Genomic DNA, 24,344 nt, shown 5'->3' with positions numbered 1-24,344 from the left:
GAACCCCGCTTTAACATGCTCTGGGAGCCTTGGGCAACTGAACATGAGAATAAATGAGTCGGATTTGACTAGGTCCCCATCGACTCGTTTCATAATATGCTGCACGTCAACAATACCTTTGTCAGCCCACTCAGATTTTAACTCGTCTGTGGGGATATCCACCAAGTCCCTACATGTCACAACACCCTTACTATAGTTCAAAGTGGAGTGGAGCTCGGTCTCGATAGCGTACTCTCCAAGACAGGTTGCTTTCCGAAGAGAAGCGACTTGACGGGAACTAGAAGTCTCAACTAACAGAGTCCCATTGCGCAGTCGCTTCACAGATTTCAGTGTTCCTGCAATTCCCTCAAGACCCTTGTGGCTGTAAAATGGAGAAAGCCTCTCAAAGCTACCCTCCTTCTGTTTAATAATCAAAAACACATTCTGATTATCAGCATGTGCTCTGTTACGACAGTCTGATAAATCTCTAGCAACACCAGCTGCTGGAGGACTTGTAGCACGAAGTCGCTTTTTCGATGGGGTGTGTTTTCCTACCAGTGGCCCACCCAATCCACTGGTAGGGGAAAATACAGAGGTCGAAGGGTCCATTGCGGTCCCACGAGCATACAGTGGTCGCTGAAGAATGTCCGGGGGTTACGGTGACAGGAGACTGGCGGCACTAACCAGTACCCAGCTCAGGACCCCGGGGTCGCCAAGCCCGTACTCAGCAAATGAATGCTGAGCCCCTGGGGGCTTGCCAATCTGCAGGCCTCTCACAGAAGTGTCACTTTCAGTACCCCAAACGTGCTTCCTCTTGTGAAGACTTGCTAATTTTGGACATGTCTGCCCAGTTAGCACCTGATCCTGGGGTTCAGGCTAAGGTGTTGGACTTGGCTGATCCTTCCTTAGCTGACATTGCCCAGAATGCAGAATAGCATGAGCTGACAGTGGCTGCAAGGGTCATCCTTTCTGATAAATACCGGGGCTCAATTAGGACTTCACGGCAAACAGCCGCCTGTGCTCTACGAGGTATCCCAGGCAGCCTCGCCTTCTGCTGAATCACCGCATGTTGATGCTGTTGACAATTCTGATGCAGAGGCATCACAGCATCGAGTTACATGGGTTTGCATTAGTCACAGTGTTATAATTCCTACCTGTGGTGGATTTTGGGTCCTCCGTGTCATTTTCATTCTGCTCATTGGGTGAACCAGCAGTCTTCCCCTAAATGTCATTTGTTGCATCTTTGAAGAGACTGGCTGCAAGTGGAAGCTGCATGTGGGGCATACCATCAGGTACGTCATTTAGCAACTGCTTGTGACAAGTCAGTTGTCAGATATTCCTGCATTTTCGCTGGATTTTGGGGCACTCTCCAAGTTTCTGTAGGTGTTGCCCCGACATGTTTTCAGATATTGGCTGTAGATGGACAACTGGTCAAATTTCAAGCAGACTTGGGAGTGACAGTCAGTCTCATTAAATTAGATGAGAACAGGCTCTATGTGTGCCCGGTGTAGCCCCTGTGCCTGGTGTAGCAATGGCTGATATGTCAGGTTGTGTCTTATAGTAAAGAATGCACTTCCTTGTGGGGGCAATTCTCCATCTCTTACACTTTATAAGAATGTGGAATGGCAACTTCCATAGTTACTCATCAATTCACCATAGATACAAAATATTTTTGGCCTTCTTGCTGTTTTTTTCTGTTTTTGGCTTTCAGATAGTCGAAGTGCATTTAGTGTCTCAGTCTACTCCTTTGCACAATTTGGACTACTTAACATGGTCCTACATCCCATTGTTTGAGAATGAGAAGACCTTGGGCTGGGCAAAAAATTTTGAGGCACCTGCTTCTCTTAAGCCATCAGTGGTACCAAAATTTATTGACAGTATTTGGAGCAACTGACTGAAGACACTATCTGTTGCAACAATAGGGGCTTGTGCAGTCCATTTTTGAGCAGCATGTGGTTGTTGGTGGTCGATGAATTGTCCAGTTTCCTGTACATAGCCAAGGTGTCGACTGCCACCGTTCACGTGTTGTCAGTTCTTTTTGCCATTAAGGGACCCCCAGGACTCCCTTGTCCCATAATGGTAGGCAGTTTGGTTTCAAGAAATTGAAAAACTTTTGTGTTTACAATGGTATACAGAATTTGTCCATTGCACCATTTCATGCAGCCTTTGACTCTGAGATGTAACACTTTGTGCATACATTCAGAGCCCAAATGAAGAAGTCCATGTGTGCCTCATCCCATGATGACGTGTTGAATTTTCTGGCAATGTACCAGGCGATGCTAGTTAATGGGTGCAGTCCAGCCGAACATCCACATGGGCACCAGCTATGGAATCTCCAGGATCTGTAGCACTCCAAGTCGCTTGCCATGGACCACCATTGGCTGCCGTTTTTTCTTGTCGGGGCAACCATTTGGATCAGGTTCTTTGGCTGGCCACAGGAGTATCTGCCAGGTGTCACGGTGGGTCATAAAAGTTGGCAGTTGTGTGTGATGGATGTTGGTAGGAAGCAGCTGACCCGCCATGTAAATCAATAGAGCCTGTGCCCTGTTGGGGCACTGCTAATGCAGCTATCTGGTCAGCTGAGTGACAGGGTTGGTGATGACAGTGTTCCAGGGATGGGCTCCCACTTACAGCAGTGTGCCTCCCCACTGCCGCCTCCTCTGTGCCATAGTCTGGTCTCCTGCAGCCTCAGGCCCCAGTGAGGCTTCCATCTGCTGCTGTGGAGCCCAGAATTCAGACCCACACTCCTCCCCCCTTAGCCAATTGAGGTGGCATCATACTCCTCTCCGTCCCTGTCCTTCAGCTCTACCAGCGGAGCCAGCAGCATCGATTTTGCCTCCTTTGGTGGTGTGGGTTCTCTGACACCCACTACAGTTCTGCGCCAGAGGTCAGAGCCCAAGTCTGACTATTTTCTGCCCTACATGGCCTTTTCAGATGGACAGATCTGCTAGCGGACATCACATTGGAGTCATATGAGTTGCAGTGGGTAGCGCAGCAGAATAGTGCAGAAACCTGCCTGAAAGGCAAACATGATGTGTAGTATGGGTAGCCCCACTGAGAGAAGATTTTGCCTGCAGGCAGCAGAAAGCCTGGCAGGCCAGTGCTTACATTGAGTTCAACCACTGCAGACCTTGCCTTGCACTTCGTGCCAAGTGTTTTTTTGAGTGCTCAGTCATCAGTTGCTTGTACCAGCTGCATACTGAGTTTATAGCTGCGCACATCTCTATGTAGGTTCATTCTTTCTGCTACCCATAGATTGAGTTTTGCTTCCACTCATGGGACTCTGTTCTCCGGTTATTATGAAGCACATTGTCATGCCTGTGCAGATAGTAATATTAACTTTGGAGTATAATGTCCTGAATATTACATCTTACAGTTGGGTAAGGAGATTCTTGTGCAGAGGATTAATTTTTTGTTTCGGTGCACTTGATGGCATGATCAGTAGCGCCCTCCTAGTAACATTCAGAACGTTTCAGTCAGAAAACAAAATATAACTATAAACCTGAGAGACTGAAGTGACATAGTATTATGCCAAATTGAGACATAAAATAGATAAAGAGTTCTAGGACATCCTATCATTTTTGCTTCAGCAGTTGTTAGGGCATGAGATTTGTTCACTCACAAAAAAAACACACAGAGGGAGAATTCAATACTAGCAGTGGCATAGGGGCACAATTTTTTCAATATCACTTGATGTCTTCTGCTCAACACAAATTTGGTGGAAATAACAGAGGCCCAATAAGTGGAAAAATTAAAACTGGCAGTATATGAGTAAATGCAGAAAATATTGAAAATAGTAAGAAGAACATAAATAGAAACTTATACAGGCTAGACACCACATTCAGCAGTCACTGTCTACCAACAGAGAACAAACTGTAAATCATTCCAAGATTTCATTAAAATTTGTATTGTTCTAAAAATGAATAAGAAATGTAGACAGTCAATAATGAAAACATTGACATTCTAGAAACCAGTAATGCCAAAGGAGTCATTTAAGACCATTTGAGGTGTGAATAAAGGAAAAGTTCTTGGACATGAGAGCATTTTAATACAAATGGTTAAGGTTGGAGGAAAAGCAATGCAAAAGGATCCTGCTCACACATTTACAGAACATCAGTAAAAAAAGAAAAAAAAATTCAAGGTAAATTTTCAAATATGTAAACCGAGAAAATGTATGCAGACAATTGTAGCATATCCGAAAGAACTTCATGCTGCTGATAACACTGTAATGTTTCCATTAGTATTAGATTAACTTCAACAACAAATGGAAGAATGTAACAGAGTAATACTGAAAATTGACCAAGAACTGTGTTACAATAAGACTAAAATAATGTATGATGAACATATCACACAGGAAATAGTGCAAAATAATGAAGAAGACACAGACTAATTTGACAAAGGAAAATCAGAGTAACATCCTGCTGATCAGGAAATTGGTCATACTCTTTCAAAGGAACATCTTTGCATTCACCTAAAGTGATACAGGGAAATCCAGGAAAACCTAAATCTGAGTGGCTGGGAGAGAATTTGAAATGCTGTCCTGAGTATGGCTCTATTGTCTTACCGCCTTGCTCATTATGGATGGTAAGTTACTGTATTTAGGTCAACTGTATGCAATGTTTGGATGGTCATGAAAATAAATAAACAGAAGAGTAAAAATTATTGGAGTGCTAAATTAAAATGGTTTTCAAAACTAAGCCTCTATTTGTTTGAAAATGGGACGTTACAAGCAATGCATGTTACTATGTTTGATTCATTGCAGTGACACATGAAAGAGAAGTAGAGAAGGGGAAAGGGCTACACAGATGCATCGGCAGGACTGAATGTGTGTGCAGTACTGGAGTGGGAGCTGGGAAGGAGATAGGTAGGTGAGGGACAAGGACTAGTGAAGGTGGCTAGGGGGTTACGGGAACAGTGAATATGTTGCAGGGAGTGTTCCAACCTGTGCTTTTCAGAAAAGCTGGTGTTGTTGGGAAGAATTCAGATGGCACAGCCGTGAAGCAGTTGTTAATTGTCGTTCACATGTAGAATTCAGCACAGTGGTTGCAGCTAAGTTCAAAGATCGCATGGCTGATTTTACCTGTGGCCCTTCCCTTTATGGCATAAGAGATGCCTATGATAAGACTGAAGTAGGTGTTGTGGGGGATGTTTGGGACAGGTATTGCATATAGGTCTATTGCAGGGATATGGATCATGAAGCAAGTTGTTGGGACCAGAGCTGTAGTAGGTATAGACATAGACATTGCATAGGTTTAGTGGGTGTCAAATACCACTGTGAGCGGGGGCAGAGGATGATAGAAGAAGGGGGTATTGCATATTTCAGAGTATGACAAGAGGTAGTCAAAACCCTGGTGGAGAACACGATTCAGTTGTTCTAATCCTGGGTGCCCCCCCCCCCCCCCCATGAACCATGGACCTTGCCGTTGGTGGGGAAGCTTGCGTGCCTCAACGATACAGATAGCCGTACTGTAGGTGCAACCACAACGGAGGGGTATCCCTTGAGAGGCCAGACAAATGTGTGGTTCCTGAAGACGGGCAGCAGCCTTTTCAGTAGTTGCACGGGCAACAGTCTGGATGATTGACTGACCTGGCCTTGTAACACTAACCAAAACGGCCTTGCTGTGCTGGTACTGCGAATAGCTGAAAGCAAGGGGAAACTACAGCCGTAATTTTTCCGGAGGGCATGCAAGCTTTACTGTATGATTAAATGATGATGGCGTCCTCTTGGGTAAAATATTCCGGAGGTAAAATAGTCCCCCATTCGGATCTCCGGGCGGGGACTACTCAGGAGGACGTCGTTATCAGGATAAAGAAAACTGGTGTTCTACAGATCGGAGCGTGGAATGTCAGATCCCTTAATCGGGCAGGTAGGTTAGAAAACTTAAAAAGGGAAATGGATAGGTTAAAGTTAGATAGAGTGGGAATTAGTGAAGTTCGGTGGCAGGAGGAACAAGACTTTTGGTCAGGTGAATACAGGGTTATAAATACAAAATCAAATAGGGGTAATGCAGGAGTAGGTTTAATAATGAATAAAAAAATAGGAGTGCGGGTTAGCTACTACAAACAGCATAGTGAATGCATTATTGTGGCCAAGATAGACACGAAGTCCACGCCTACTACAGTAGTACAAGTTTATATGCCAACTAGCTCCGCAGATGATGAAGATATTGATGAAATGTATGATGAGATAAAAGAAATTATTCAGGTAGTGAAGGGAGACGAAAATTTATAGTCATAGGTGACTGGAATTTGACAGTAGGAAAAGGAAGAGAAGGAAACGTAGTAGATGAATATGGATTGGGGCTAAGAAATGAAAGAGGACGCCACCTGGTAGAATTTTGCACAGAGCATAACTTAATCATATAATTGTAAGACAGAGATTTAGGAACCAGGTTTTAAATTGTAAGACATTTCCAGGGGCAGATGTGGACTCTGACCACAATCTATTGGTTATGAACTGTACATTAAAAACTGAAGAAAATGCAAAAAGGTGGGAATTTAAGGAGATGGGACCTGGATAAACTGAAAGAACCAGAGGTTGTACAGAGTTTTAGGGAGAGCATAAGGGAACAATTGACAGGAATGGGGGAAAGAAATACAGTAGAAGCAGAATGGGCAGTTTTGAGGAATGAAATAGTGAAGGCAGCAGAGGATCACGTAGGTAAAAAGACGATGGCTAGTAGAAATCCTTGGGTAACAGAAAAGATACTGAATTTAATTGATGAAAGGAGAAAATACAAAAATACAGTAAGTGAAGCAGGCAAAAATCAATACAAACGTCTCAAAAATGAGATCGACAGGAAGTGCAAAATGGCTAAGCAGGCATGGCTAGAGGACAAATGTAAGGATGTAGAGGCTTATCTTACGAGGGGTAAGATAGATACTGCCTACAGGAAAATTAAAGAGACCTTTGGAGAAAAGAGAACCACTTTATGAATATCAAGAGCTCAGATGGAAACCCAGTTCTAAGCAAAGAAGGGAAAGCAGCCAAAGGTGGAAGGAGTATATAGAGGGTCTATACAGGAGCGATGTTCTTGAAGATAATATTATGGAAATGGAAGAGGAGGTAGATGAAGATGAAATGGGAGATATGATACTGCGTGAAGAGTTTGACAGAGCACTGAAAGACCTAAGTCGAAACAAGGCCCCGGGAGTAGACAACATTACATTAGAACTACTGATTGCCTTGGGAGAGCCAGTCCTGACAAAACTCTACCATCTGGTGAGCAAGGTGTATGAGACAGGCGAAATACCCTGAGACTTCAAGAAGAATATAATAATTCCAATCCCAAAGAAAGCAGGTGTTGTCATGTGAAAATTACCGAACTATCAGTTTAAAAATCACAGCTGCAAAATACTAACACGAATTCTTTACAGACGAATGAAAAAACTGGTAGAAGCCGACCTCAGGGAAGATCAGTTTGGAATCTGTAGAAATATTGGAACACGTGAGGCAATACTGACCCTATGACTTATCTTAGAAGAAAGATTAAGGAAAGGCAAACCTACATTTCTAGCATTTGTAGACTTAGGGAAAGCTTTTGACAACGTTGACTGGAATAATCTCTTTCAAATTCTGAAGGTGGCAAGGGTAAAATACAGGGAGCGAAAGGCTATTTACAATTTGTACAGAAACCAGATGGCAGTTATAAGAGTTGAGGGACATGAAAGGGAAGCAGTGGTTGGGAAGGGAGTGAGACAGGGTTGTAGCCTCTCCCTGATGCTATTCAATCTGTATATTGAGCAAGCAGTAAAGGAAACAAAAGAAAAGTTCGGAGAAGGTATTAAAATCCATGCAGAAGAAATAAAAACTTTGAGGTTTGCCGATGGCATTGTAATTCTGTCAGAGACAGCAAAGGACTTGGAAGAGTAGTTGAACGGAATGGACAGTGTCTTGAAAGGAGGGTATAAGATGAACATCAACAAAAGCGAAACAAGGATAATGGAATGTAGTCAAATTACGTCGGGTGATGCTGAGGGAATTAGATCAGGAAATGAGATGCTTAAAGTAGTAAAGGAGTTTTGCTATATGGGGAGCAAAATAACTGATGATGGTCGAAGTAGAGAGGATATAAAATGTAGACTGGCATGGCATTGAAAGTGTTTCTGAAGAATATAAATTTGTTAACATCGAGTATAGATTTAAGAGTCAGGAAGTCGTTTCTGAAAGTATTTGTATGGAGTGTAGCCATGTATGGAAGTGAAATATGGACGATAAATAGTTTGGACAAGAAGAGAATAGAAGCTTTTGAAATGTGGTGCTACAGAAGAATGCTGAAGATTAGATGGGTAGGTCACATAACTAATGAGGAGGTATTGAATAGAATTGGGGAGAAGAGGAGTTTGTGGCATAACTTGACTAGAAGAAGGGATCAGTTGGTAGGACATGTTCTGAGGCATCAAGGGATCACCAATTTAGTACTGGAGGGCAGCGTGGAGGGTAAAAATTGTAGAGGGAGACGAAGAGATGAATACACTAAGCAGATTCAGAAGGATGTAGGCTGCAGTAGGTACTGGGAGATGAAGAAGCTTGCACAGGATAGAGTAGCATGGAGAGCTGCATCAAACCAGGCTCAGGACTGAAGACCACAACAACAACAACAACAACAACAACAACAACAATCCTGGGTGATTCTGAGTCACAAGGGGGTTGCTCCTTCATGGCTAGACTGTGGGTATGTGTAGCATGGTACACGAATGGGGAAACAAGGCACAAGATATCTGTTCCTGGACAGTGTTGGGATTTCATACGTGAAGGCCTCAGTGAGAGTATGTCTTGGTGTGGGATGGATGGCAGCTTTCAAAGAGGAGATACTGTTGGTTGGTTGGTTTGATGTGGACAAAGGTACTGATGTTGCCATCCTAAAGCACATTAACCCTACCACTCATGACACACCATTATGTTTGGTTACTGCAACCCTACAGAGAATATCTCTGCTCTGCTCTTGTGGACCAACAGCCTCAGCTTGTTACCTGTAACCTATTCTCCTATATAAAAGACACCAACTACTTCCTCTACCAACTCTACACATTCCCTTAACCTTTACCACCCAATGCTCTGCTTACCACTGTTGATGCCACCTCCCTCTTCACTAAAATAGCCCTTGTCTATGGCCTTGCTGCTGCTAAACACTACCTTTTCTGATGCCAGAGTGACGCCAAACCTAGCTTTTAGTTACTATGACCCACTATATACCCACACACAGTTTCTTCTCCTCTGAAAGCATCCTCTACAAACAAATGTGTGGTACGGCAGTGGGCACCCACATGGCACAATCCCATGCCAACCTATTAATGGGCCATCTAGAGGAATCATTCCAACAACCCACAATCCCAAATCCCTCACCTGGTTCAGTTTCATTGAGGGAATCTTCATGATCTGGACTGAGGGTGTGGACAGCCTATCCACACTGTTCCAGAGCCTTGACTCTTCTCCATTCGCTTCATCTGGCCCTCCAGACCCTACCAGGCTGCCTTCCTTGATGTTGGCCTTCACTTCAAGGAAGGCCACGTTAGTACCTCTGTGCACATCAAACCCACCAGCCACCAACATCAGCTCTACTTCTACAGCTGCCACACATTCCACACTGAGACACATTCCATACCAAGAAGTCCCTTCTATACAGCTTAGCCATCTGTGATATTTGCATCTTTAGTAATGAGCAGCCTCCCTTCCAGGATGTAAGGGTCTCCATGATGCCTTCATAGGCTGAAATTACACTCCCAACCTTGTCCAGAAACAGATCTCCCATGCCTCGTCTCCCAAGTCATCTACTATCCCCCTCATTCCAACTGGACAGCCATAAAGGAGCATGACTCTTACAACTCAGGACCACACAGGACTGCAGCTACTGAATCAAACTCTCTGCCAGAGTTCTGACTACCGCTCATCATGCTGCGGAAGGAGAAATATCCTTACTATCCTTCCCAAAGTGGTATTCTGTTGGTCAACCAACTTACGCAAAATCCATCTCTGTACCTACTCCATCCGTATTCCCAATCCCTTCCCACATGAACCATATCCCTGCAATAGACCTAGACGCAAGACCTGTCCCACAAATCGTCCCACTAGCAACTACTCGAGTCTGGACACAGGCATGTCCAAACCCATCAAAAGCAGGGCCACCTGTGAAAACAGCCATATGATCTACCAACTTAGCGGCACCCATTGTGCCACGTTCTATGTGGACATGAGAACCAGCAAGCTGTAAGCATGAACGGCAACCACCTAACTGTGGCCAAGAAATGGCTGGATGGCCCAAAATGATGTGGTTCAATTTGACAACTGATTCACAGCCTGTGCCATCAGGTTTCTTCCCATTAAAAACATGTTGTACCTAGTAACCCTACCCATCCCCACCACATTCCTTAATGCTCCCACAGGCAGTAGTAGCAATATCCCTCACCCCTGCTATCCCTACCCTGGGCCTCTTCTGTAAGCACACTACACATCCCAGCAAAGATTGCCATTTGTCTCAGACACCAGATGCAATCATATTTGAGCCTTAGAACTCGGAGATGACAATTTTTGGGAGTTGTGCTGTGTGTGGGGGGGAGAGGGGGGGGGGATGGTTTCATCTTCTGATTAAGGAAATGGTCTGACAGTTGAATATATCCAGCATTCCTTTTCACTGTGCCTCTCAGCAACTCAACACTTCCTCTATGCATTGGTCCAATTGTTGTTATTTCAAGCTAGATTTTTCATTTCTTGATTATATCTACATATGTATTATGAAACAAAAGACACAAGAACTGTAAAATGTACAACTTCTTGTAGAGTTCCATGGGTCTAGAATTTATGTCAGCAAATTGTATTATATTCTGGATAATATCTATCTCTCTCTCTCTCTCTCTCTCACACACACACACACACACACACACACACACACACACTCTCTCTCACTCACACTTCTGACACCATTACCTATGTGGTACATGTAATAGTCCAGTCTGCAGCTAGTGGAACTGTGGGAAAGATGAGGATAGGGATGATGGCAGAAGTTGTAATACAGGGTGGGAATAGGATCAGATTCTTGCATCGATCATTCTGCACACAGGACGGTGGAGGGGTGAATCAAATAGACAGCAGCAAGTTCAAAGTTCAATAAATAGAGAGCAAGGAAAAAGTGATGGGTTACAAATGAAGGAATATCAAGAAAGGACAGATGGAAGGTGGAGGAAGTGACTCCAGAAACATAAAGTAAAATAAACAATGCTGACAATAATTCAAGCAAATAAGGCTGTTCTGTGTGCAATGAAAATACTTTCACATATGACTTCATTCACAATAAAAAAAGTATTACATGGAAATAAATGCAGAATATAAGTGTCAGAGGTTTTTTACATGGTAGGTGATGGCAGGAAAAGAATCATGAGGAAAAGAAAAGAAATTGAAGTTTTAATCAAAAGTGTAACGACTGTAGTTCAGACTGAATGGAACTTTTGCTGATTAGCATGATATATAAAGTTTTGGATGGAACCTAACTAAATTAAAATAAACAGTTACATCATACATTTAAGCAGAATTTATCACACAATGGTGAAAGTAATATACAGATTTTATGCTGCTTTATAGCAAAATTTAACCAAATTATTTTTTTTAAAACAAACAGTTAGCTGAAAGAACACAGTAGACGTTTGTGGTAATTGACAGCACAGTTAAAAGACTGAAGAAATCACAGTGAGACATACTAGAAGATACCTGTTGCTGTTTAAGCAGAAAATGTGAGGCAGTCATCATCATCAGTTTTCTGCTATGTCATGTGTCATATATACACCATAAAATAGTGGTACTGTGAGGCGGTATGGAACATTAAAACCAGCTACAAAGTTCTCTGATTATCAGCCAACACAAAGATCATAATTTCAATTAAATTATGAGGTATCTGTTGAAAATTTAATGCAAAGTAAGCAATATTACACAAATTTTATATTTCAATGCTTGTCTTGTCAGCACAAGAAGTAATTTGTTAACGATCAATGTCTTTTAAAGTGCTGTATAAAGATTTCTGTGGTAGTTTAAGAGGCTGCAAAAGGCTACATCACAGTTGAGGTATTGGTTTCAATGACCACATAGTTGTGTTACTTATTTTCAGCTGTTTTTAAACTATTAACATATGCTCCTCTGTCTCAACAATTAAGTTTCACTTTGATGTAAGATGGCAGAAGTGTCATAGCTCATTACTGACAAATTGTTGTGTGTATTGCATCAGTGGGTAACTTTTCAAAATTCCATATTTGCTTGTTATCATCCTTGAAGTCTACATTTTGGTTCACCATTGCCACATACAAATATTATCTCCACATTTATTACAAAGTACATTTACATCTACAAATCTGCAAATCACACTTAAGTTCCTAGAAAAGTGTTCATTGAACCACCTCCACATTAGTTCTCTGTTATTATACTCTCTAACAGTGCACACAGAAAAAGAACACCCATACCTTCCCATGTGAACTCCGATTTCTTTTATTTTAATGTGATGTTTGTTTCTCCCTTTGCATGTCAGTATCAAAAAAATATTTTCACATTTGGAGGAGAAAGTTTGTGATTGAAATTTTGTGAGAAGTCCCACAACAACAAAAAATCCCTTTGTTTTAATGATTTCCACACCAAATTCTGTATAATGTCCATGATACTCTCCCCTATTTCTCGATAATGCAAAACATGCTGCCCTTCTTTGAACTTTCTCGATGTACTCCATTAATTATATCTGGTAAGGATCCAAAACAGTGCGGCAGTACTCCAAAACAGGATGAACAAGCACAGTGAAGGCAGTCTCTTTAATAAATTTGTTGTGTCTTCTAAGTGTTCCATCAATAAAATGCCGTCTTTGATTCATCTTCCTCACAACAATTTTCTGTGTTCTTTCCAGCTTAAGTTGACTGTAATTGTAATTCTTAGGTATTTAGCTGAATTTGCAGCCTTTAGATCTGATTGATTTATTGTGTAACCAAAATTTAATGGAGTTTAATGGATTCTTTTTAGCTCTCAGATGGATGACCTGACACTTCTCATTATTTAGGGTCGAATCCCAATTTTCGCACTATACAGGTATCTTAGACGAATCATTTTGCAATTGAAACTTCCTGACAGATTAAAACTGTGTGCCCAACCGAGACTCGAACTCGGGACCTTTGCCTCATTCTGGAAACATTTTGCAATTGTTTTGATTTTCTGATGACTTTACAAGATGATAAACGATAGTATCATCTGCAAACAACCCAAGGCGGCTGCTTACATTCTCTCCTAAATCATTGATAAAGATAAGGAACAGCAGAGGGCCTATAACACTACCTTGGCAAATGCCAGAAAACCCTTCTGTTTTACTCGATGACTTTCCATGAATTAGTACAAACTGTGACCTCTCTGACAGGAAACCATGAATCCAGTCACATAATTGAGACGATATTCCATAAGCAAGCAATTTGATTTCAAGAATGAAATTCCTTCACGTACTACAGCCACTGAATTAAATGCCATTCACAATTTTTTTCCAACTTTTAGGCCAACATGTGCTACTTACATTGATGAAATTTTTATTGATTATCATTGTCTAACTCAATGTTTTATCACAGAAATGGTACACTGTACCATGTGAAATGGCTGAATAATTTATTTTTAATTGTACAACTAGTGTCATTCAAAGGCCAGTATCCAGTTTTTGTTAGTAATATGTGTCCCATTTATCTTGACCACCCTAAATAACTGTTTCTGCAGATGCAAATTACAAAATGTTTCAAGCAAATGTTCTTTAGCCATTAAGGGGACATCAATCAGCATGATTGCCTTTGTTGTAGCTTTGCTTTTTTACAAAGATACGGACAGCGGTATGACTTTTTTAAATGGCACCCTGTATTTTTTATTCAGTAATACATTTCCTCTCCTAAAGATCTGTTCAAAAATGTATCACAGTGTACAATTCACTGAAATACAATGTTATTAATTACATAACACAACACTGACTTTGAGCCCGGGCTCGTCCACTTGCTGGAGTTGTCAGCAAACAAATGAAAACCCAGTAAAACATAACACAAAATTGACTTTGACTCTCGCGTACCATTTCCCAGGAGTAGAACATTCAAAGGGGCTCAAAGTGGTGACCTTGGACACCGATACACTGGTGCACTCATTGAATGAAACAATTATTTACTGCTTCCAGTGTTGGCTGCTGAAGAGAATTACAAGCAAGCATGATACATTCCTGCACGTCCTCTGGAGTTGTTGGAATATTGCGATAGACAACGTCTTTAATGCATCCTCAAAGAAAAAAGTCCAGAGGATTTAAATCAGGAGACCTAGCAGGCCAAGTAACTGTTCCTAGTCTACCAATCCATCTGGCAGGATACCTTCAGTTCAGAACATGACGTGCACGGAAGGCATTGTGTGCTGGGCATCCATCGTGTTGATACCACATAAGCAACACTTCATCCACAAGAAGAGGAAGAATTCATCTGAGGAAGTTGGCATAAGCTGTGCCGTTTAGACTACCATTGATGAAATAAGGGCCAATAATTGTAGTACCAAGCATCCCACACGAGACGTTAATTCTCCACTGTCGCTGATGTTTCACCTGTCCAAGCTATCGTGGGTTGTCGCTGGGCCAATAATGCATGTTCCTAGTGTTTACCTGTCCTTTGTTTGAGAAGGAACATTCATCGGTAAATAGAACATCGGAGAAGAAGTTCGGGTTGGCGAGGATTTGCTGCTGTGCCCACTGTACACTATTCTGGAAATCATACCCATGCAATTCTTGATTTAGGTGTGCATGGTAAAGACGGAACCAGTGTCGTGTAAGAATGCGATGTACATTGGTTTTAGGAATGCCAAACTCATGTTCAAGCTGTCGTGTGTTCACACGTGGGTCCACAGCAACGGAAGGAAGAATGGTAACTTCGGCAGCTTCGCCTGTGTGAATGCTATGACGACTGCGTTGTCATGGGTTGAAACTTTCCGTTTCCTGAAGCGTCGCGACAAGACGATAAAACATCCGTTGGGAAGATGGGTTCTTGTCAGGATATCGCTCTCTGTACAGTTCCGCTGCCTGTGTAGCATTTCACCAACCTTCAACAACAACAACAACAACAATAAAAGAAACGTTATATCAATGCAGTTTGTAGGAAGGACAACCTTTACTGTATGCCTACTCTACACAATAGTATTTAAAAGGACTAAACTATCGTACTAAAAGTATTCATAGATAAGAAAACAGTACTGCAATTACTGTTCTGCTAACGTACATTCCCCATAGATGAGTAGCATTTGTACCTTCTCTTCATTGGTGTACATTCTACTCATTCTTCAAATGACGACGGTTGATGGAATGACGGTATGCATTCTACTTATGTTTTTATTTGTCAGCACGTGGAAGTGCTCCATTATCCTGAGTACCTGCACTAAGTGCTGGGAGTGTCAACGTCAATGTTGTGTTATGTAATTAATAATGTTGTGTTTCAGTGAATGGCACACTGTGATAAATTTTTGAATAGGGCTTTAGGAAAGGAAATGAATTACCGAATAAAAAATGCAGGGTGCCATTCAAAAAAGTCATATCTTTATTAAAAAAACAAAGCCCTGATAGATAAAGAACATTTTCTTGAAACATTTTGTAATTTGCATCTGGACAAACAGTTATAAATGGGACATCCTGTATACACCATAAAATAGTGGCCAAAATATAACATTTATGCAAAGTTATATGCATGGAGTGTTTTGTTATCAGGTGAGCTGCTGGAACCTTGGCACATGCCATCTCTTTAAAAATATGGACTGCACTCCTCCTTTCCCAAGAGAATCATGCAGACCAATTGCCAGCGTCTGGAAGTTATTTTACTAGCATTGGGGGCAGTGCATCAACATCAACATCAACATCTACATACATACTCCAGAAGCCACCAACGGTGTGTGGTGGAGGGCATCTTGTGCCACTAATTGCCGTTTCCTTTCCTGCTCCACTGGCAAATAGAGCAAGGGAAAAATGAGACTGTTGGTGGCAGTAGAATTGTTCTGCAGTCAGCTTCAAATGCCGCTTTTCTAAATTTCCTCAATAGTGTTTCTCAAAAAGAATGTTGCTTTTCCTCCAGGGATTCCAATTTGAGTTCCCAAAGCATCTCCATAACACTTATGTGTTGTTTGAACCTACCAGTATGAAATCTAGTCACCCGCCTTGACTTGTTTTGATGTCTTCCTTCAATGTCAATATATATTGTAGAACAAAAGCAAACAGGTGCTTTTCATTTATTATAATAATGTTCTACCAAGAACCAACGGAAGATTCTGTTAACATGAACCACTCTTTCCTAAAATTCTCCCAATAAACCAAAGCCGGCCATTTGCTTTTCCTACCACGGTTTTCCCATGCTCGTTCCACCTCATATCACTTTGCAATGTTACGCCCAGATATTTAAACAACTAGGCTGTGTCAAGCAGCAAACATTACAGGTTTGTTCTTCCTACTTATCTGCATTAACTTATATTTTTCCACATTTAGGGCTACCTGCCATTCATCACACCAACTGGAAATTTTGCCTAAGCCATCTTGTATCTTCCTACAGTCACTCAACTTCAACACTTAATCATACACCACAGCAGCATCAGCAAACAACCGCAGGTTGCTGACCACCCTGTCCAACATGTCATTTATGTATACAGAGAGCAACAGCAGTCCCGTCAAACTTCCCTGGGGCACTCCTGATGACACCCTTGTCTCTGATGAACACTCACTGTCAAGGACAACATACTGGGTTCTATTATTGAAGGAGTCTTTGAGCCACTCGCATATCAGTAAACCTATTCCATATACTCATACCTTTGTTAATAGCTTGCAATGGGGCAATGTGTCAAATGCTTTCTGGAAATTTAGAGAGATGGAATCTGCCTGTTGCCCTTCATCCATAGTTCACAGTATATCATGTGACAAAAGGGCAAGCTAAGTTTCGCACAAGCAATGCTTTCTAAAACCATGCATAAGCTGTTGAGCCTCAAGAAAGTTTATTATATTCGAACTGAGAATGTGTTCAAGAATTCTCAGCAAACAGAAGTTAGGGATATTGGTCTGTAATATGTAGATCTGTTCTTTTACCTTTCTTATGTACTGGAGTCACCTGCGATTTTTTGCAGTCGCTTGGGACTTTGTGCTGGATGAGAGATTCATGATAAATGCAAGCCCGGTAAGGGGCCAATCCCATAGAGTACTCTCTGTAAAACCGAACTGGGATTCCACCCGAACCTGGTAATTTATTTGCTTTCAAATCTTTCAGTTGCTTCTCTGCACCAGGTATGCTTATTATTATGTTGTCCATAAATGAATCTGAACAATGGTCAAATGACAGTACGTTTGTAGAATTCTCCTGTGTGAACAACTTCTTCAACATGAAATTTAAAACTTCAGCTTTCGTTGCAGGTGGGTGGGGGTGGGGGGGTGGGGGGGTGGGTGGGGGGGGTTGGGGGGGGCATGTAGTAGGGAGACTGGTCATGGTGCCCTGATGTTGCCAGTCCATACTGCCATTGCGTACACTGCTCGAGAGCTGGATTGTTAATGCTAAATATGTGTTGACGTAGCATCTCGTGTTGAACTCAGTTGGAAACTGCTGTCCCGGTTGTCAACATTGATTCTTACCCCTGTTTCTACCAAGACCCAGAAACCATTGGCATGATACAGCACCTCTGTGTAACTAAATCAAATAAGTGCCCTCCATTAAAACTATGTTTTGTCATTGCGGGTTTGCCTGTCTGGGCAATCCAAGTGCTTGTTTTGTGGCGTATGGTAGAGTTGTGAAATACATAATTGTGTTTGGTAGGTGAAGTTTCAGCCATACTCACACTTGGCACACCTGGCATACTTGGCCCTAATGTATACTTGATGGAGTCCACTGTGTCATTAAATTTGCAAGAAAGTTGCAATATTGATTTTATGTTGTGCCTGTTGATACTCTTACAGTTCTTTGGATTTGATGGCTCTGTATATTATAAGAACGCCAAACAGACAATTTCTTCTTCTGGTTTCTTCCTGTTTATCTGGAAATCATGCTTTGTTTGCATCTCAAAAGAAGTTGTTCTACTAACAGACTTTGCTGAGATGCTGTAGCATATCGGGTGGGCTCTTCTTATAGGAAGTCATTTCTGAAAGTATTTGTATGGAGTGTAGCAATGTATGGAAGTGAAACATGGACGATAAATAGTTTGGACAAGAAGAGAATAGAAGATTTCGAAATGTGGTGCTACAGAAGAATGCTGAAGATTAGATGGGTAATCACATAACTAATGAGGAAGTATTGAATAGAAGTGGGGAGTAGTTTGTGGCACAACGTGACTAGAAGAAGGGATTGGTTGGTAGGACATGTTCTGAGGCATCAAGGGATCGCCAATTTAGTATTGGAGGGAAGCGTGGAGGGTAAAAATCGTAGAGGGAGACCAAGAGATGAATACACTAAGCAGATTCAGAAGGATGTAGGCTGCAGTACGTACCGGGAGATGAAGCAGCTTGCACAGGATAGAGTAGATGGAGAGCTGCATCAAACCAGTCTCAGTACTGAAGACCACAACAACAACAACTTCTTATAGACGGCTCTGTACACCAAGGTTGTGAGTACAATACTACATTGCATCATGTGACATGTGACGGCAACTCCTAGTATTTAGGTACAGATCCTTATATATTTTCTTCATAAAAATGGAATACCTCAATGAATCATCTGTATTCTGCTTTATCAGAATGTCAGGTAATTGTACACATCAATTTTCTTCTACCATCACAGTGAATTTCATATTCTCACGGATACTGTTGAGATGACATGTAGCTGGCCCAAAAGTGCAGTGAAGCCAATAAAAGGTGACTTCACACAGCATCCCAGCACTTCACCTCATTGGAATGTTGCTTCAACACATTTTTGTTACTCAGTAGATAAACACAGATGAATCCATCAGTAAATTTTTTTGTGAAGACTTGTACCCATGTATGTGTACTTCACATTGCCTAACTTTTTGTTGGTCTTCATGCTTAGAATTAATGAGGGTTAATGGAAATTGTCACACAAGGTATTGATAATGCTAGCTAATGACCCCACATATCAGCCGAAAACTGTAAATTTATAATGTGAATAAGAGCTCCTTAAAACTATTTTACTACAGGTTTTTTAAAATTACTGCAGCCAGTTACCTTTTACTTTGTTCTTCAATTCTTTTACTATCCCATTACAGCAATTCATCATCAGATGGTACATGTTTATTGATTGTCTGTAGCAGTATGGGAGTCATGCAGCTTTGGCAAAACGTATAAACGAAACATGTAAGCACTGAGTGTGGTGAGAATTACTCTGCTACACTCGGTGCTTACATATTTTGTTTATACATCTTGCCACAGCTACATGACTCCCATACTGCTGCAGACAATCAATAAATATGTACCATCTGAGGCTGAATAGCTAGGCAGTTCGAAACTGGTAATGGGATAGTAAAAGAATTGAAGAACAAAGCAAAAAGTGAGTGGTTGCACTAATTTCAAGAAACCTTTATTCATCACAGTCGCAACATTCCTCATCCATAATAGATAAAAGTTTTATTTTACAACAGTTGATGATTTTTAAGGACAAACTGTAACATAATCCTTACTAGTATGTGTATAATTAGATACAATTTCATGAATCTATTATAGGTTAATGGCTGGAAGAATTCTAAATCCTGGTGATCTTCTTAATACAATGCAAACTGTTAATAATACGAAAAGACAAAACTCACTCTGCCAAGCATTTAGAAACAACAGTGAAAGTTACCTGCCATCAGCTGTAAGGGCAAGTGAATGGTATTGCCCTGCAGAGATGGAAGTAATTAATTCTGATGCAAGTCCACTGATGAGAATTGGAGTTGAAGACTGCCCTGTACTTCCAATGCCAAGCTGTCCAAACTGCGATGATCCCCATGCATAAACCTACAAGAGATTGTACACTCATCTATTAGCTACAAATACTTTGATTTTAAACGTAATTTTTTATCAAGCATACCATTTTTACACTAAATGCTACACTACAATACAATACAATGAAATAAAATGGTGCTAGAAAGTATAATACAAACTCTAGGAGGATAAGCCACAATCTCTTATTGTGGAAGTATAGACTGACTGATATGTGCATTGTAACCAAGAGATGGGGGACCGTCAGTTTGGCATGCCAGTACTGTCAATCCATTTTCACCAACATATTGTTTTGAAAGAGATGTTATTAGCAATTAGACTTTTTTTCACACAAATTGATGGCATTAGTGCTTAAGACAATATATATGAGGGGACTTCAAAAAGTATGTTACACATTATTATGGCCAGCCAAGTAATTTTTATTGAATAGTGCACTAACTTCAAAGTCACACAGAAACACAATACTATTTTCTAACATAGTCACCAAGTCCTTTTAAACAATAGTGTGAACTGTTCCAGCATAATGACAAGTGCCAGCATGAAGATGAAGAACGTAACTGACGTAACTGCAGAGAAGGCTGAGAGATGACATAAGCTGACTAGGACCGCACCATGACAGGAGCGGCCTCTATCTGAACAGAATAGAAGCGCCATTCCTGCCAGCCTTGGCCAGACAATAGAAGATGGACGCTAGTAGACCCAGACTAAAAGAGAGCACTAGAAGAGCTGTTACTTGTGATCCATATTCATTACTTGCATGGACACTCTATATGGCGAAATACATAGTTTATTTGCAAGTCACCAATAGCTTGTGACACGATACTGTAAACCAAAGTTAAGTATTGCCAATTTACTTTATTGTAATAAAAAACCATTAATGTGATTTGCTTGAATTGTTGTATAGTTACCCGAGAAAGCAGCATCCTTTCGACACCCTATAAGAGACAAGTGTGCAGGACTCCACATCGACAATGAGTTATAAGACAAACCCAGTGCCTGGCGGCCATGGAATTTTCTGTTTTGAGTTGCTGGTGCCTTAATTCTCTCTTGTCTTTTCTTTGCAGGGGCGTTTACTTGCTTTAACAGCCTCTTTCGCTAATCAGTGTTTTCAGTTGGGCATTACAGAAATTTTCTTTGCTTTTGTACTTATTTTGTTTGCTTGCCTTGTCTGTTTATTGCATTTATCTCTTCCAACATTCCCACCCCCTATTCAGACACCACAGCTACAAGCATTAGATGCCACACAGCTAATGCAGATGTTTCAGTTTCAGACGCAGCATATATCTACGCTACTCAACACGGTGCAGCAGCTACTGCCCGATGCTGCATGCCAGACAGAACAGGCATCATCTACAGCAACACCTACCGCTATACCAGCTTTTCGCCCATTTTGTGAACAAGACAAGGTGTGGCTTGAGTGGCTACAACAGTATGAAGCACACATCCTCGCTAACAACATACCAGGTACTGAGAAACTTCCACATCTATAATCAATGACAGGAAGTGCAGTGTTCCATTTAACTCAGAAGTTATTTCCTAATGCCACTCCGAGTGAACTTACTTACGAACAGGTGGTACAGTCTTTAACTAATTATTATGAGAAACAAGTGAATGTGGTAGCAGCTCACTTTCAATTCTGCAACTGCAAAAAATGGTCAGAACAAACTTATTGTGAGTGGGTAACAGATTTGCAGGATATGACAAGGAAATGCAAATCCAAATATGCTTGCGATGATTTATGTTCAGATGTTATGTTGTGTGATGCGATCATGTACAATGTACCTGATGTCAAACTCAGAGAACAGATTTTGACCCAATCCGATCCACATTTCAACAGGTAGTGCAAATCTTAGATCAGTACTATTCCGGTGCCCTGTCGGCAGATAAAATTGAGCAGTCAGCTATTAGTTTGGTTCAGTCCCTTGTCTGCAATTGGCCCATTCAGCGGCAGCTTGCGCTAGTCACACTGAGTAAACAACACTCCACGCCACATAAGCAGTTCGCTAAACAGGTGGCTACACAGGTAAACAGAATTAAGTCTTGCTCTTGGTGTTATTCATGGCACAAACGCCAAGACTGCCCCTCACAACAAGCTCAGTGTTACGCTTGTGGTAGGACATGTACAATCCATATGTTTGCAATGGAACAATCATAGAATTCGGCCCACTTACAAAAATTTTGTCACAAGGCCCATGTCATTAATGCTGCATATTCAAAGTCTGCAACAGGCATTCGCAAAACTGGCACACAAACAGTTTCTTCAGTGATACGCCAGACAAACAAACTTTTTGTTCAATTCCTTCTTCGTCGGAAACATGGGAAATTTCAGTTGGACACAAGTGCCTCTGTCAAATTGCTCACTCATCACACATATGAACTGTTAGGCTCCCCACATCTGTCTAAAACTAGGATGCAACAAGAACATTCTACCAATCATTCAATTTCTCAATGATGCAAGTCTGCTTCTTGGCTATGGAGCCATTCGAGAATCACTGTGTGAACATTATCAATGGAAAATCTCTTTCTTCCCATATATTCTTTCTTTTGCTGAAAAGATGGATATCGCAAGGTGCCAGATCTTTTTTTCTTCCGGATCAGCGTCACCCACATCTGTACAGCCTTGGTCAATTGATGACATGACTGCTTTGTACTTGTGCTTTTCTTTCCAACTGCTGTGATTGTCCTTTTTAGAGATGTCCATCCTTCTTAAACTGAACTGCCTACTGAGCTATTCCTTATCGCACTATCTATAGCCTTGGAGAACTTGAAGCTTATCTCTTCATTCCTTAGTACTTCCGTATCATACTTCTTTGTGCACTGATTCTTTCTGATTAGTCTCTTAAACTTCATTATCAATAGTAAATTGTGATCTGAGTCTATATCTGCTCCTGGTGAAATGTGACAGTCAGAACCTTTCCATCTCTTTAAAGTGTGTTACCAGCAGATTCTCAATTAAAGCTACTAACATGTTAACAACAATTCTAAGCACAGCAAGATATACTATACTCTGGGAATACTATACTTTGGGAACAGTTAAGATGAAATAAACCTGTAGAATGTATTCCTTATGCATCAATTAGACACTGTAATTGATACAAATTTTTGAAACCATACTATTTTCTTATAATGACTGAAATATAGTTATACAACCATTGTCTGTGACACATATTTTAAATCCAATGTTATCTGAAAGTAAAGAACAGAATTAAACAAGACTGTGAGTTTACTATGTAACTGCAAAGCATTATCCTGTCAGCCAGGCTCATTTTCGAAAGACTGTTATTACTGAAATGAAGTACATTTTTATTGAAGCTATGAAACATGTCGTGTAGAAATTATATTTGATATTTTAAAAATAATCCATTAAAATGTAGTACGTGTTGTTATATTTACACATCTATTTTCATTGTGAACGAGACTGAGCTGTAACAAGATTCATATAAAGCATAATGTCATTTTACTTTACGATCCATACAGTGTTGTTAATTGTTCTGATACCTGTCAAAATTCATTGTATTTCATTAATTTTCTGTTTTTAACAATCATTTCATTGTAGCAAAATGTGTATAAGGCCCATGTGAAACCATGTCGTGCTCCAGTTCTGTTCACGGTTTCGAGGTGGCCTGAGTGCCAATTTGATTTGTAAGCATGTACCCGATTCTTAAAGGCACACACTGTGCCAACTTTGTACAGTTCTACCATGGCTGTTCTTATTGCTGGAATGCCCTCAACACAGAAATAAACTATGCTGAAACTCAAAATCATATCTGGCATGAATTAAAGTGGGCATTACTACTCACTTGGTCAGTCTTTGTTATACCAGGATTTCAGCTTATTTCTTTTCTACAGCAACAGCGACAGCAACAAATCAACTCTATGAAGCAAATAACTCAAGTTCAGCATTTGATCCCAGCCAAAAGAGGGACCATTTCACTGATTGCACTTTATAATCCAGTATCTTATTTTGGAGTCTCTGCCTGACCATGATGTAATCTAACTAAAACGTTCCCATAACTCACAGCCTTTTCCAAGCATACCTCCTCTTCTTGTGATTCTTGACCACACGTATTCACTAGTACTAGCTGAAATTTATTGCAGAACTCAATTAGTCTTTCTCCTCTCTCATTGCTATGACCAATCTCATCTTCTCCCATAACCCGTTCTTCTACACCTACCCCTACAACTGCATTCCAGTTCCACAAGACTATTAGATTTTCATCTCCATTTATGTACTGAATTACCTCTTCAATATCCTCATACACTTTCTCTATCTCTTCATCTTCAGCTTGCGAAGTTGGTTTATATACCTGAACTATCACGTTAGTGCTGGCTCGCTGTTGATTTGGTTTAGAACAACCCTATCACTGAATTGATTACAGTAACTCAAGCTCTGCCCTACCTTTCCGTTCATAACAAATCCTACTCCCATTGTAACATTTTCTGCTGCCGTTGATA

General features: G+C 41.0%; 1 protein-coding gene across 1 annotated transcript in view; it reads right to left on the bottom strand.

Annotated features, from left to right (window-relative positions):
- The window catches only part of LOC126236303 (uncharacterized), a 451,155-nt gene that overhangs the window by 184,991 nt on the left and 241,820 nt on the right, over positions 1 to 24,344 (bottom strand). Inside the window, exon 17 of the mRNA XM_049945503.1 lies at positions 19,750 to 19,904. Within this exon, the coding sequence (XP_049801460.1) occupies positions 19,750 to 19,904 (155 nt within the window). The remainder of the gene's footprint in view (positions 1 to 19,749; positions 19,905 to 24,344) is intronic.

Source organism: Schistocerca nitens, chromosome 2 (assembly GCF_023898315.1).
Source record: "Schistocerca nitens isolate TAMUIC-IGC-003100 chromosome 2, iqSchNite1.1, whole genome shotgun sequence".
Classification (NCBI taxonomy): domain Eukaryota; kingdom Metazoa; phylum Arthropoda; class Insecta; order Orthoptera; family Acrididae; genus Schistocerca; species Schistocerca nitens.
Note: the sequence above shows the minus strand (reverse complement) of the source record. Positions and strands in the feature narration are given on the sequence as shown.